This window comes from Piliocolobus tephrosceles, chromosome 6 (genome assembly GCF_002776525.5).
Source record: "Piliocolobus tephrosceles isolate RC106 chromosome 6, ASM277652v3, whole genome shotgun sequence".
Classification (NCBI taxonomy): domain Eukaryota; kingdom Metazoa; phylum Chordata; class Mammalia; order Primates; family Cercopithecidae; genus Piliocolobus; species Piliocolobus tephrosceles.
In genome coordinates, this window is record NC_045439.1 from 30,696,923 (window position 1) to 30,712,630 (window position 15,708).

General features: G+C 40.7%; 1 protein-coding gene across 11 annotated transcripts in view; it reads right to left on the minus strand.

The window, feature by feature from the left end:
- The window catches only part of TTLL5 (tubulin tyrosine ligase like 5), a 301,096-nt gene that overhangs the window by 128,717 nt on the left and 156,671 nt on the right, over window positions 1–15,708 (minus strand). For all 11 annotated transcript variants that reach the window (XM_023184491.2, XM_023184480.2, XM_023184475.2 and 8 more), the window contains one exon: window positions 15,175–15,329. In XM_023184491.2, coding sequence (XP_023040259.2) covers window positions 15,175–15,329 — 155 coding nt within the window. The remainder of the gene's footprint in view (window positions 1–15,174; window positions 15,330–15,708) is intronic.

A 15,708-nucleotide genomic window follows, 5' to 3' on the forward strand; every position in this document is an offset into this window, starting at 1 on the left:
TTGTGGTTCCGGTTAAAGGAAAAAGTCCTGACCTAATCCATCTACAGAATAAAAAAGTTCTTTTTAAATGATGGTATGTGACTTCTTGCAGTAGGCTAAAGAACTGCCCAGGTGGAAGTCTGGTCTGCGAATTTTGGGCATAGGTATGTATTTAAACTGCCTGGGATGACAGGCAGTAAAAAATATACAGAGTAAGGGGTAGAACTGGGCTGGATTCACAATGGTAAAACGTGTTTGCCAAACAAGAATGGGAAAGGGAAGGGGAAAGACAGTGGAAGCAGAGGTACAAAGATGCAGAAATGTTTTTTAAAAACTCCCTTGATTTCTTCATTTGACACTGATCAAAAGAGCTGACAACAGGATAAAATCCCTTTAACATAGTATACCAAGCACTTTAACTTTACAACTTTCCTACTGTATCCTCAACCATATACTCCCCTACTTGAATGTGATGCTCCCACAATACTGCACTTCAGGTATGCTCTTCCACACCTCCCTGACTTTGCACAAATCTCTGCCATTTTCATCTCGTAAAAACCCAATAATTCACTCTCTGCAAAATCAATCCTGGTTTTCCTCTGATTTAGCTTGTTCTTCCAGGCCCCACATCCCTTTTACTAGCATGTTTTTTGTACTGTGACTATTCTTCCCCGTGATGATTTCTTCCCTACTGGACTAATCATTGAGACAGTGAGTTCATCATTACTGGTCTTTGTACACTCAGAGCCTGGTAACATGATGGTCATGTAACGTCTGTTGAATGAAAAATGAATGAATAAATGAACATGCCTCTATCTGGGATAATCACATGCTTCACCTAAAGAAAGGAAACTCTAACAAATAACCCTTTGAGAAGTCAGAGAGATCAAATGGAAAATTTATCAGGCAGAGAACTAGAAGCCCTGGATTCCACTCCTTACTTTATCACTAGGTAAGCATGAGAATTTGCACAATCTACTTAATTTCTCTGGGTCTCCATTTTTAACATTTCTAATGTATGGGTACGGGTAAGGGTAGATGACATAGAAATGTTTACATGGATTCCCACTTACTGGGCACTTACTCTATGGCAGGCATTATATACAGTAAAATTACTTTTCTTAGGCCATTTAATTTTCATTTGCTCCTGAGAACATCTCTAGGAAGTAGGCATTTATTCTCCATGTTGGAGATAAGAATATTAAGTTCAAAGAACTTGTCCTAGGCAAAATAGCCAGTGAGTGGCTAAAAAAAGAAGGAATCCAAATTGGTCTGCCTCTTAACCACATGCTTTCAAACATTAGGTCATAACACTTAAATGGGAGATCTTAGATATTTTTAAATAAAAAAAAATCGGGAGCTTCTCAAGCCATATGATTGTCCCAAAATATGGCAGCGCTTATTTATCCTATTTTACTCTGAGAAGGAGCTGCCTTCAGATGCTGGGGACTGGGTGACAGGAGTGTGAAGATACACCAAACAGCAGAGTCTTGAAATATGAAACAGCCTTTCTGGATGAAAGGTCAGAGCTCAGAGAAAGAAAGAAAATGCAGGATGCAATGACATGAAAGAGGGAGGCTAGGGGATGGGCTGGCAGAAAAACAAGGACAGTGAAAGGAACGCAGGAAGGGAGGCTGAGATGCTGACAAGGGCATGGGGCTTGGCTGAGGAGAATGATGAAGGCACCTGGTGCTCCCGATGGGCAGAGTTGAGGGAGGCAGGTGGCCACGCTGAGGAGACTGGCCCACCAGTTCAGCAATTCCCACTGAAACTGGGAACCCGATGGACAAGCCTGCTGCCCTAAGAACAAAGGTGGTTAAAAGAGAGAGCTCAGCCTGGGCCTGATAGGAGAAGGGAGACTTATGAAAACAACCACCCCACAGCTCCAAAAGGAGGAGCTTGCAGACTGAAAGAGAAGCGATGACAGACAGTGCCTGGAATGGACCGTTTAATGCTTTAAACCTGTGCCAAACTAACTGAGTTATGTGAGACTGAACTGGTGATTTACCTCAACGCTGGGAGAGATTAGTCTGTGTACATCAGCAGCAGAAACAAACATTACTATTTTATAGTGATGAGTATTATTAATACTGAAAAGACCCAATCAAGTGTAATACTTTACAGTTTACAAAGCATGTTCACTTAAGGGATCTCACTGAATTCCCATGACAATCCAGGCATCACTTTCCACATAGCAAAATTAGGCTTCGGTTTTGTCAGATGATTTGCCCCAAGTCAGCACCTAGGTCTTCCCATTCCTGGTCCAGAAATAAAATGTAGCTTGTATCTCAGGAAAGAAAGAAAAGACAGTTAACTACACAAGGGAACGTACACTAAACTCCAAGAGTGGAGTTCAGAGGAAGCAGCAAATTTGGGGGCAGTTGGAAAAGGCTTCAGGTGACTGTAGACTGGATGGGAGAAAGGGATTACTAAGCAAGAAGGCAGGGAAAGCACAGTGGCTAGGCCTTAAAGGGGTATTCTACCTCCCCAGCCCTTCTACTGCAGCATAGCAGCTGCAAGTGCAATCATTTAACAAATATTTGTTGTTGACATTGAGCTCAATGCCAAGGAGCCAATGGCGAGCAAGAAGTTTACTCTGAGACCAGCAGTATCTGGGTTACTTGCTGTGGGGGGTGGGGGTGTGTGTCATCTGTTCTTTTGTAAAAAGGGAGAAGTTCTAGCCTCAAGAGTGACACCCCAATCTATCGCAGAAATGTAGGACCTCCAGTTTTTCAAACTGTACTGTGTTCCCAAAATAGAAGAGGACTGTGCCCCTCCTTTGGCAGGTGATCAGAAAGGGACAGAGCTGAAAACGGGGCATTAAAATGGCTATTTCATAGCAGAGTTGTAGTAAAAAGAAAAAGCCAAAAGCCAAAAGGATTGTGTTTAGTTCCTTACTCCACAATTTTATATTTGCCCTCCCAACAGCCAAGCTCCATTGTGTATACTGTGCACACACAGTAAAGAAAAAATGTGATATGGGAACACAGGGAGAGTCTGCAAAGTGCTGAAACAGCATACCTGGCAGCTGCTAAAACAAAACTTCAAAGATTTGGCGTCTATGAAAAGCCATCAGGCAGGACCCCACCCACTCCCCCTGCTAGCCACGGCTTCCCTGGGAGCTAGTACACGTAACCACTTCCGCATGTTTGGCTCTGTTCCCCAGAGTTAGAGCAGCTCTAGAAGCCATGTCAGAACTTCCAGCCAGGCAGGTGGGGGTGGGGGTGGCTGTGGGCAGTAGAGGAGGGAGGGTAGAGAAGCAAGACTCCCCCAACATCTAGCCATGGACACATCTCAGAAAATAAAAAGATAATGCTGGGATCTGCTTAAAAAACCCCTTCCTCTCAGTTGGCCTAGCTCTGATAGGTTAAATACTAGTTACACTGAAGCTCTGATCTTGTGAGATTCCCAAGGCATTAGAATATACCCCTTCCAGGACCACAAATTAGTTCAAGAACAGCATCTGTAGTAAATCTCCAGATCTAAACAAAAGAAGCTCAAGATCTACAGAAGATCCTAAGAGGATATCAACAATGTACCTTTCTTAGAAACTCATCCCTTTTTACTTTTTATTTCACTAACCAAGTTTGGGTCTTTATTACATCTTCCGGGTCAACTATTCAGTCCTGCGCTGTCCAATATGGTAGCCATGAGCCATGTAAGCTCATTTTGAGCTTTTGACTTGTGGCTTATATGACTGAGAAACTGAAATTTTCATTTTATTTAATTTTAATTAAAACTTAAATATACACATGTGGCTCATGGCTACCATATTGGACAACACTGGTCTAGTCACTCATTCACCAAACATTCACTGAGCACTTTGTGCAGGGCACTGTAAGGATACAAAGATGTGTAAGACTTGGTCTCTGCCTTCAAAGAGCTTGCCATCTACTGTAGGCCATAAGACAAGCATACAAACAACCATAATATAAGCAGGAATGGTAAATGGCACAGCAGAGACATATAAAGGATATTAGAACTTGCAATCCTGGAGTCGGGAGACGGTGGCCTAACATTATTTATCCCCCGACCCCCACACCTACACTAACCACTCAGGTTGGAGATGTCAGAAAGTCTGTCCAGTGAAGGACAGTGAGAAGAGAGGACTACTATAAAGAACACCAAATGAGCCAAACATCACGGAATCACAAACTCAGCAAACACTACAATTTAATAGTCAACCAATGTGAAAAGGCTGGGGGTAGAGAAAGCTCTATCCTACACTAAGCTGTCAAAGATGGCAGATGCCCTTCTACCCTTAAGTATCTTCCAGAAGTAGCTCCTATGACTCCTGTGGGCTGGGCACGGTAGGGAGAATGATGAGAAAAAGAAAGGTTTTCTACCATTTTCTTTTCTTCCACACCCTACCTACCTCTGCTCCCCAGACTAGGGAGGGCCTTGTGCTTATAGAGTACTTTTTACTTTGGACAACTATAAAGAACCGAGTAAGATCCAAAAGAGAAGCAACAGGGCCTAGTGACTTGGGAAGTGTGTGGTGTATGTGCACGAAAGAGAGGGAGAGAAAGGTTGGAAGGAGGGGCTCTAAGCTCAATGGACAGAGCCTAGGGCTTTTCTCTTTAGTGTTCAGTTCTCTGTGCCAGAAAGGGCTACAAAGATTCATTCTCTAGGAATTAAAATTACACACTTAGAGCTTCTTTTGAATTATTACATCTCTCAGGATCATGATTCCAATAGATGAAAAGCAAAACGATGAGAAATCCTAATAAGATCTACTTGGGACATCAGGGAAGGTTGCAGGAAGACTGGGATAAGCTGAGCCCTGTGCGAGAACAGGATATCCATTCATTCATGCTTTTACTTAATATTTGTACATCAATAAGTTCCCACTGTTTACCAAGGCACTGGGATACAATAATGAATAAGACAACACACACTTAAGTGAAAGAGTGATAGAAAGTAAACAGTAAATAAATAGAATAAGTGCTATGGAATTGCAAATGTGAGGATGTGGTGATGGGAAAATATACAAGGCTTGTATATTTGGGTTCCAAAATACTATCTTTCATTTTTCATTAGTTATTTTAATGAAAAAATAAAAACTGTATATATTTATGGTATACACCATGATGTTTTGGACATGTTTTAACTTACATATTTTTGTGTGTGCTGAGAAGAGTTAAAATCTACTCTGTTAGTGATTTTCAAGTATTTAACACATTGTTACTAATTATAGTCACCATGTTGTATAGTAATAGGCATACTTTGGATCTGTTGAGTTGGCTGACGCTGAACTTATGAAGAAGAATACAAGTGGAAAGCCGGACTGGGCCCAGATGCAGGTGTTCACCTTAGAAATCAGGCCACAATTTTTTTTTGTTTTTGTTTTTCACATTGTGGTGTGTTGGATCCTTTTCCTTCTTCTTGACAAAAATTTGTTTTAACTATCCAAGTGACCAAAATGTCAATATAGGAAATATTTAGAATACAGAAAACAAATTAGAAAGACTTAGACTTAAGAGGTGGCAGCCTAATTATGCTATATTCCCAACAATTTATCCTTATCAGCAATACGGCCAGTATCTCACTATTTCTCTAACTTTTCTACTATATCTCATTTAGTTGTGAACTTGGAAGAAAGTAGAATGATTGATGATACTTCCTAACTCCCCCACACCAACTTCTAGGCTTTTATATGAAGTAAAAAACCTCCTTTACGGATATGCCAGCTTGATTTCAGTTTCTATCACTGGAAACTCCAAGTGTTTTGACTAATACATTATTTCTGACAGAAACACTCTGTCTGAGTCAGACTGGTTCCCACTTACTGTCCCTTGAAAATACCTTAAACATCTTGCATGTTATCTTCTTTTTCGTTCCTTTCTATTCCTTAACCTATCCGTAGCCTATACACCTGGGACTGAATTTAAACGCCACCTTAAACCCTTCCTCTGCAGAGCCTTACCTTTTCACCCAAGTCTTTAGTACCCTTTCTGAATTGTGAACTCATCTGAACCCATATGCCCTTTTAAAATCACTTACTTTGTGTGTTACATGAAAAAAAATATATAGGACAGTATTATCCAGACTGCCCTGCTGAACTGCCAACTCTAACTTAGTAAGAGTATGGATTACAATTCTTTGATCTTCTCAGATTCTCACACAGTGTCAAGCATCAAATATATGTGCAATTATCTCTTAAGTGATGAATATCAGCTTGTTGGCCTATCCAAGCCCCATCTACCCTTCCAGATTCAGCTCACACCTTTTCTTTTTCATGAAGTTTTTGCCAGCTTCTCCAGCCAGAGTGATAAATTTCTCCTCAGAACTCTCACCACTTAAGAGTTTTCATCTTCCTATTCAATAATTAAGCACATATTGCTTTATGGTACTTGCACTAGTAGCTTTTATGATTAGTAATTTTCCTTCTTGAGGACAGGGACTTGTCTAATACCTCCTTCAGAGCCCAACCTCTCAAACTGAGGAGATATTCAGTAATTTTTCATGTTAACTTTTTGAGGATGACATTATTGTAACAACTATCAGATGAAACCATTTCCCAGCTGAAACATTATTTATTACCAGTTTCACTCTTGCTTTTGAACATATTTTAACCGACTAAATATTTGTTGAAGAAGGTAACAAAACTCTTTTTGAAGCTTATATTTCAAATGTCAGTACTGAGTTCAAGCAGCTAGTAAGATATTTGAGAGTATTCAACAGTATTAGGCAGGGTCTTTCATTTACTTAGTTTTACTTGATGCAACCCAGTTTGAGAAGAATGTACAGTTGACCCTTGAACAATACAGGGGTTGGGGTGCCAATCCCTGCACAGTAGAAAATTCAGGTACAACTTCTGACCCCCTACAAAAACTCAACTACTAATAGCCTGTTGTTGACCAGAAGCCTTATGGAGAAACAGTAATTAACACATATGGTATATGATATATGTATTATATACTGTATTCTTAATAAAAAGTAGGCTAGAGAATAAAAAATTTATTGAGAAAATCATAAGGAAGATAAATATATTTACTATTCATTAAGCAGAAGTGAATCATCATAAAGGTCTTCATTCTTGTCATCCTCATGTTGAGTAAGCCAAGGAGGAAGAGGAAGAGAAGGGGTTTGTCTTGCTGTCTCAGGGGTGGCAGACATGGAAGAAAATCCACATATAAGTAGATTCGAGCAGCTCAAATCTGAGTTATTCAAGGGTCAATTGTGATTTGATTTCCTCTAGCCTTTAAGTATATCCAATTTACTAATCTCTTTATGGCTGCCTTACCTACTATGCCAGAAAGCCTGCTTTTCTCATCTAAATCCTTTTAAATTATAGTCACATCATTGAGATGCACCCATATTTCATTCTCACCAAAGATAGTAAAACTTATTTTTAAGATCAGCCAGGCCAGGTTGGGCACTGTGGCTCACGTCTGTAATCCCAGCACTTTGGGAGGCTGAGGCGGGTGGATTGCTTTAGCCTGAGAGTTCAAGACCAGTCTGGGAAACATGGTGAAATCCCCTCTCTACAAAAAATACAAAAATTAGCCAGGCATAGAGATGCACACATGTAGTCCCAGCTACTTGGGAGGCTGAGGGAGAATCACTTGAGCCTGAGGGGGCAGAGGCTGCTGTGAGCTGTGATCATGCCAACGCACTTCAGCCTGATGACAGAGTGAGACCTTGTCTCAAAAAAAAAAAAAGAAACAAGCCAAATGTGTATTGGCTTTGAAGTGAAATTAATATGAATCTTAGCTTGACAATTCATGAAAACCATGAGTTGTCCCTTTACTGCTCCTGAAGCATAAGGATGGTCCAAACAGGATGAGAGTTTGTAACTTATAATGAACACCTGGGCCTGTCATATGTTGTGACATATCAAATCCCTGAACTCTCATACACTGGCTCTCTCACTAGCTTAGGACACATCACCCAAAGATCAGTTGGCTCCATATTTAAATAAACATTTAAAATTTGGCTTTTCCTAATTATCTTTCTTTACGAGCATTTTAATGATTTATAATAACAATTTTAATAAGTGGGTACTTACTTCACACTATAAATAAATAATGTCAGCTTTAGTATTGTGATTACATATTACTGCTTTCTCTGCTATAATACTCTATTTTACTGTACATGAGTTATGGCCAGTTGACTCTAAACTGTGTCCCGGTGTAGCAAATACCATATACCAAGCAAGTACAATTTTGTTTCTCTCTTTCAAAAAAAGGGAACTAAGAGTTAGTTACCAAGAGTGTATACCAAAACTTTGTCCCACAAAGCAGCTTCAGGAAAAAGAAGCCCTTTATTCCTTTGCAGATATATAGTTCTATAGTTTTCTTTTATGAAAACATAGATACAGGGAGTTTTTTCTTATCAACATCTTAACTCCTGAGACCTTTTAAAAAAGAGCATTGATTTCTTAGCTGTACTGGGTAGGTAATACGCTAAGAGTCTTTTAGCAGCGAGAAGGGCAGGTGAGTAGGAGGAGATCTTTAGTTAAAGGATCAGGAAAACTGGCTGCTTTTCCTTCTAAATTTGTTGAGTCGATACTGGGTAAGCTTTAAACATGGATCATCAGTGTTCCTCTACATGAGTCAGAAAGAAGACTGTGTTTCATCACGCCTGTGATCTTCCCAGGCTCTTCCAAAGCTGGTAAACCAGTTAACCTGAAGGGACAGAAGCTGACAGAAAAACCATGCCAGGAGAATTAAACTAAATTATAAATAAAGCAACTATATAATTTCCTAATTCTAAAAATGGAGTCTCATTTAGCTTAGTGTAAGGAATTCTGTCATATTCAGGCCTCTTAAAACCAAAATAATCATCAATTTTGTATAGTTACAAAATTATATACAGTTAAATAAGATTAAACAGTTAAATAAAAAAATTATTTGACCAGTAAATAATTTTTGTGAAACTACGGGGTTTTCTTTTAAATCCTTACATAGTCTTTTTCAACATTGTAGTTAAAACACACACACACACACACACAATTTAAAATGTACCATCATAACCATTTTTATGTGTACAGTTCAGGAGTGTTAAGTATAATCACACAGGTTTTGCCTCTAACAAAGACTCGTGTGTGTGTGTGTGTGTGTGTGTGTGTGTGTATCCTAAAGAAATAGAAGCTAGTTTATCATTAATACTTCAAAGCAGTGCAGAGTGGAGTGAAGGAGGCAAACTTAACTAGAAAAACTGACACTGGCAAACTGCAAACACTGCATTCCATGCTTTATTCTGACTTGTGGGTAAGAAAGATCCACGTTTTTCACTCCTGACACTCGGCCCCAGGTTCCTGAACCTATGCTACCTAGGCCCTGGTATGACGTCCAGCCAGCTATCTTTGACGGATTTCCTAAGCTTCCCAACATTCCTTTATTAGGCAGAAGCCAATCACTTTTGCTCTTACAAACACTGACAAGCACTCAGCTCTCTCGGTGAAGGAGGAACTGCAGAATCTGTCACAGAGCTTGAATTGACACAGTGTATAACTCTTTACAGGTTATGTGTCTGGCTGGGTGAGAAAAGTAGCAGAGAAAATTCAGATAGAAGTACAGGCCTTTATCATACATGTACTGGAGAAATCGTTTCCCTCAGGGGAAGGAATAGTTAAGACTCAGGAGAAAGGTGAGGTAAACTTTATGAAAGAGAAGAAAGAGGCATAAGGAGTGGTGAAGTATCACTTCTGCAGAACTCTGAATATGAATTTTTTTTAGTCCCCCCAAAAAAGTAGTTTCTCTTTGATTGTGCTCTTTGGCTGGAAAGCATTGTTTATATAACAGGATAAAGTACAAAATTATAAGCTCCAAACTGCTCCAGAGAAAAGCTCTCCCAAAGCTCGACCCCCAGGATAGATGGAAAATATGAGTGTTTACTGGCTGGAACAACGAGCTGCAATGGAAATTTCAACATTCAGGAGACAGCAGAGAAAAAGGGCCTGCTGAGTAAAAAGAAGCTGACCTCCAACCAAGGGGTCAAAGAAAAAGGAAGAGTCTCTTGTTGGCCCCACTCTGATGCCTTCCCATCCTCAGCTAGAAAGGCCAGATATCTGTTATCCAGTCCCAGGAGCGTACTGCACAGGGGTGATGGCCACTGTGATCTAAACTAGGTACTACACTAAGTGGTGAACAATACCATATCCCAAGCAAGTTCAATTTTAAGTTTCTTTCTTTCTTTCTTTTCTGGAAAGGGAACTGAGAGTTATTAAGAAACCTACACCAAAAAAGTAAAAAGTGAAAACCATGCTGGCCACTTTCACATACACAACTCTTAATCTTATAACAACTTAATGAGGTGGGTTTAACTATGTGCGTTTAAAAAAAGATGGGGAAATCATGGTTCAGAAAAGCTAAGCAACTTGCCCAAGGTCACACACTTAACAAGGCAAACCAAGGTCTGCCTGACTCTAAAGTCCCTTCTCTTCATACTGTGCCATCTTCCTAACAGAAGCTGCTGGGCCCAATTCCTATAAAGGTAACATGCTTTTCAAGAAAGAGAAGTATGTAAAGGACTATGTTCAGAATAATTCCCTTATAACAGAGGCAGAGGATAAAAACAAAACCTTGCCATTTGGCCGCTAAGTAATTTTTGTGGAACTATGGGGCTTTCTTAAATCCTTACATACTCTTTGTTTGACTGTAGTAAACACACACACACACACACATAATTTTAAATGTACCATCTTAACCATTTTTACATGTATAGTTCAGGAGTGTTAAGTGCATTCACATCATTCTGCAATAGATTTCCAGAACATTTCCATCTTTCACAACTGAAACTCTATATCCATTAAACACTAATTCCCCCTCCCCTCTTCCCCCAGCCCTTGGCAACCACCTTTCTAATTTCTGTTTCTACGATTTTGACTACTTTAGATGTTTCATATGAGTGGACTCATACAGGATTTGTCCTTTTGTGACTGGCTAGCTTCACTGAGCATACAACACTCAAGGTTCATCTGACAGGACTGACTCCTTACACGCCCTTCCTGACACCCTTTCTTCTAATCGTCTATGCCATAAAATTCAGATCTTTGTCATATGCCGCCTGCCACTGCTCTGTCCCATGTGTATACACTCCCTTTCCCTGCCAGACAGTAGCCTCTCAGTGATCAAACATTATGTCTTCAAAAGTCTTTTAGGCCCTACCCAGCACCCAACACTATGCTGAGAACATGGAAGATATACCCTAGAGAGTAAACTCTGAGATTGGAAACTATTCTGTTTTATTTACCGCTCCTCCCCAGCAACTAACACAATGCCTGACATACAGAAAATGTATAGGACATATTTTTAAAGGAAATTAACAAATTCAGTATTTCTGAGGACTGACTGAGAATGAAAAGATGAGAAGTTAGAGACCTGAATCTCCACCATAATTTCTAAGAATAATCTAAAAGAAGGTAGGAAAGTATTATTAACTGAACTAGAATCAGAATCTCTGAAAAATGTGTGCCTTAAACTTATGCAAAGCAGAATACCAAACTATTTATGATCTAATGTTGAATAAGAGGGCAGAAAGACAGGGTGACATAGAAAATGGTTCCAGGTCCCCAAGATTTCCCATTCCTCGGTGGCATTTCAAGTTCATACAGATGTTCTCTAGAGAATGGGAGCTGGCCAGGTGGAGGAGCCCATGCCCACAATGTCTTGTCCTACCACAAAAAAGTAGGAACAAACTCACGGCTGAGCTCTTTCCGCAAATTCCCCCACCTTTCATATCGAGGAACAGACAAATCCCCAGGATGCATGTGTGAAAAAGCCAGAGGTGGATAAAAATAATTCAATGACAAATGCTGGAAAAACATACAAAGGGGCAGGAGCCAGACATTCGTGGGATTCCCTGACAGCTTGATCCACAAGGAAGGGCTGGACTGGAAAAAAACAGGGCCTCAGGTTCCTGCCAAGCTGTCTGAGGCCCTGTTCTTCCCAAATCATTCCAAGCAGCAGCCAAGACTTTACAGTAACCCTTCCATGTCTCACAAAGAAAAACGCACTAAGAACCCACTGAGTGCTCCACACCTAGAAAATCCTCCCTGATGTAGTCGAATTCCATGGAAGGCTGGCAGCAATGACAAGATGGCTCTGCACATCAATTTTCAGCTCCTAATGACTCCCCATGTGCCCAAAAAATGGATAATTAAAAGGCAGCTTGAAAAACCTAATCTTTCTCATTGGCTGAAGAAGAGCTAACACACCCACGTATCAGCACCTAGAAACTGAAAGCATCACTTTAAGCAAGAGAGAGGTCATAAACACTTGGTACCTGCATCCTGGAGTCCCTACTGTATAATTCTAAGTCGACTTTGCTTGGAGGCACACCTCAGGCTTCTAAACATGTGACTGTATTTGGCTCTAACTACTTTCTCTTCTGGAGAATGGCCTGCAATTAATCTCACTTATTACCTCTGAAAAGTAACAACAGAGGGATGGCTGGCCAAGTCCAACTCCAGAGTGTCTAGGGAACTGCAGGCTACATGGCCAGGCCTCAGACTGTCTGGGCAAGTCGTGGGCTCTTTGCCTTCTTCTCCCACAACAAAGCCTGAACAGGACTCCAGACAGACCAAAGGAACCAAGGGATTTGAGGAGCTGGGCTGAGCTTATACTGACCCAATGGGAGACGACAACCCTGAGGCTACATTTGGGGTGATTTCAAAACAGCGGGAGAAGAATAAGGTCGTTTGATGAAAACTTGTGTGATCCATAAAATTGGGAACAATAGCAACACCATAGGGAAATGAAAAACAACACTATTTGCAGAGTTCTTGTGAGTCACCAGTTTTCATTCCTGTGGCTACCAAGCCAGTGAATTCTCTGACATGCAGAGATGAAAAGTACAGCTAGGAATGGGATTCTCTTTACATTTTATTACAGTTTACAGGGCAGCCCCTAGTTTAGTGAATTATCAGAACTAAACTGGAATCCACTGTTGCTACTGTAGAAAAACTATTCAGAGTACCTTTTATTTATCTAGCACCTACTTCCAGGGAGATCAAAGTGCTTTAAAGGCAATCTAAAAGCTCTCAAAACAGGCCACTTTATATGTAAGTATGCTTACCCAATAAAAAGATTAAATGAATAGCTTAGGGTCACTGAATGTCAAAACCAGTAATAAAACTCAGATCTCTAAGCTACAAATCCTGTATTCATTAAACTTAGTCACCCTTACGACTAAAGGAAGAACAACAAGAGACTAAATATCCACCAAACAGTGACTTACCAGGTAAAAATGGAAACCAGGATATTGGGCTGTGCAGGTTGTATGCTGCAGGTCTGGCTGGGGCCTACATCACAGCCAAGTCTGGAAAGACCTCTGAGAATTCACTCAGGGCTCCTTTAGGGTGGGTGCCTCTGGGAATTCCATGTGGAACTGGGACTCTCAAGCTCAGGCTCCAGGCAGTCCTGGCAACCAGAGGTCACCTGGGGGCAGAGGAAAATGTCCCAGGGCTACCCTGAGCTGAAATGGGACTGAAAACTGGCTCCTGTGTTTGAAGAGGAGGTAAAGAGAGGGCTGCTGTGGGTAAAAAGAACTCAAAAAGGAAAAGACCAGGGGACTTTGTGGGGGTTGCTTTTTGGCTGGAATGGGTCAGGAGTCAATCGTGTAATGCACCATGAGCATTACTGCAGCCTCGTGGGCAGTCTGGCTGGGAGAAGGCCACTCACAGTGCTGAACCTTAGGTCCTGGCACATCCTTGACCGAACTCATCATCTTTCATCTCACTACTAACAGGTGCTACCAAAAGAAAGCTCTAAACCCAGCCACAATTTTTATTTAAAATGTTTTCCCTCATTCCATCTACAAGCATAAAAAGTGCTAAAACTCAATTTCTCCAAAATGTGTGGTTTTAACATTTTGTTTACGTAGGAGCAATGCCTGTAGCCTTGTCATACAGACATTATATCCAAAATTGCAGTGAAAATGTCTTCCATAAAAACAAGGCTCTGAATTTAAAATGAAAATGGAATATCTGGAAATTTTTTTATGGAAAATAAAGCTCTATGGTATAAACAGAATTTCTTGTTTACGACTGATGTTTTACAGCAGACTTTTCCTGGGGAGAGAACCGTGTGGAGGATACTCTGCCTTAAAAAGTCCTGCCTCTTGGTCTTCGGCTCTTTATAATTCTCAGTTAAGATGACTCTTTTCGCCCTGACCACAATGATCACTGGTATGAAAGACACTGTACCACAGGATGATGTAATGTGCTTATATTTATGCTGCTTCCTGGGCAGAGCTTCTGCTTCCCAAATTAGTTCCTTAATAATTCTAACACCAACAGATACTCCACCAACAACTAGGTATTTCCTCCATGCCCAAGTCTTTAGTACCCTCTCCGAATCTCAGGGCAAAGCAGCATACTAAAAGGCAGAGGCTGGAAGTAGTGGCACGGGGCGTGGGGGCTTGGTTGGGTACCTGTGGTAGAACTTCTTTGAATGGAGGGAACAATATCTCAGCTGGTCAAAATACTTCATTGTAACAGTCACATTTCTCTCTAGCTCATTCGACTCAGGAACTGATGCAATTTAATCCATACTTAATAGGCATTAAAGCAAGATGTGCTGGAAATCCATTTCTTACGTTTTTTGTTTTTGTTTTTATACAGGGGTAATTAAAACACACAGCAAGACCAGAATTCAATACAGTGGTTTCTTTTTTAATTTGGAAGTTGCTTACATTATGGCTAGAAGCTACTTGGATTTTATCTATAGCCACATCTCTCAACTACATGAAGGAAATTTCCTTCCCACTTCCAAATGCGCATTGTTCAGGGAGGTTGAGTTCAATTATATGACATGAGATAAAAAAGTAAAAAAACAAATATGTCCTTCAAAAGAACAGAGTGTAAAGTTACTGAAACACAATGTAGTATAAAAAAACTATAAAAAACACAAGGTATATAAAAAAAATAAAGAGACAAGGACAAAGTGCCAAAAGTTGGCACATTAAAATGTTGACTATAAGCAAGGATTACACTAGCATAAATTCTTGCTCTTTTATCCCAAGGTGATTGTCTTAGCTATCTCAGAAACATCCTTTTCATTTGATATGCCTGAAAACTGTCTTACAAATAAAATGAAGCTCTCTTAGGTGCCAGAGGATCGAGGCAGGTGAAGAAAGGGCATATGCCTTAGTGCTATCTCCATACAGAACTCAAGGTGGGAATGGCTTGCTTGGGACAAAGGCCATCCCTGTGTTACCCAAATGCTCATTGCAGGGCCCTTCACATACCTGCTTCCGGGAGGGCTGGAGTGATTCTCAGGAGCTTGAGGGTCCGACTGCACCAACCATGTGGGGCCACTAGGGCTGATGATGGGTTGGAGGGTGGGCGAAGTTGAAGCACTGCTTCTGTTTATGATGCCAGTGGCCAAATTCAAGTTTGTCACCTAGAAATAAAGCGAGGGAAATGACCTGACGTTACAGAGTTTTTAAAAAGGATCATTAACAACATATAGGCAAAATCAAGTCAAGGCCAACAGATGCTGACCCCTCTGAGCTGAAGCTGTGGCTGTGACAAAGGCACCCAGGAAGGAATGGCTCCTGTGTACAAAGAGCAGAAGTGAGGGTGGTCAGTGTCAATGTAAGTTAACAAGCATTTATGTTGCCCCTACTAAGTGCAGGGCACTGGACTGTGCTGGGTGCTATGAAAAACAAAGACGAATAACCAAAACAGCAAGAATCTACTGAGTAGACAATGTTCAAAGAAACTAGGTAAACTAGTATTTTCTGCCCTTGTTTCTTTATCTGTATGTTCTAAATGCTCAG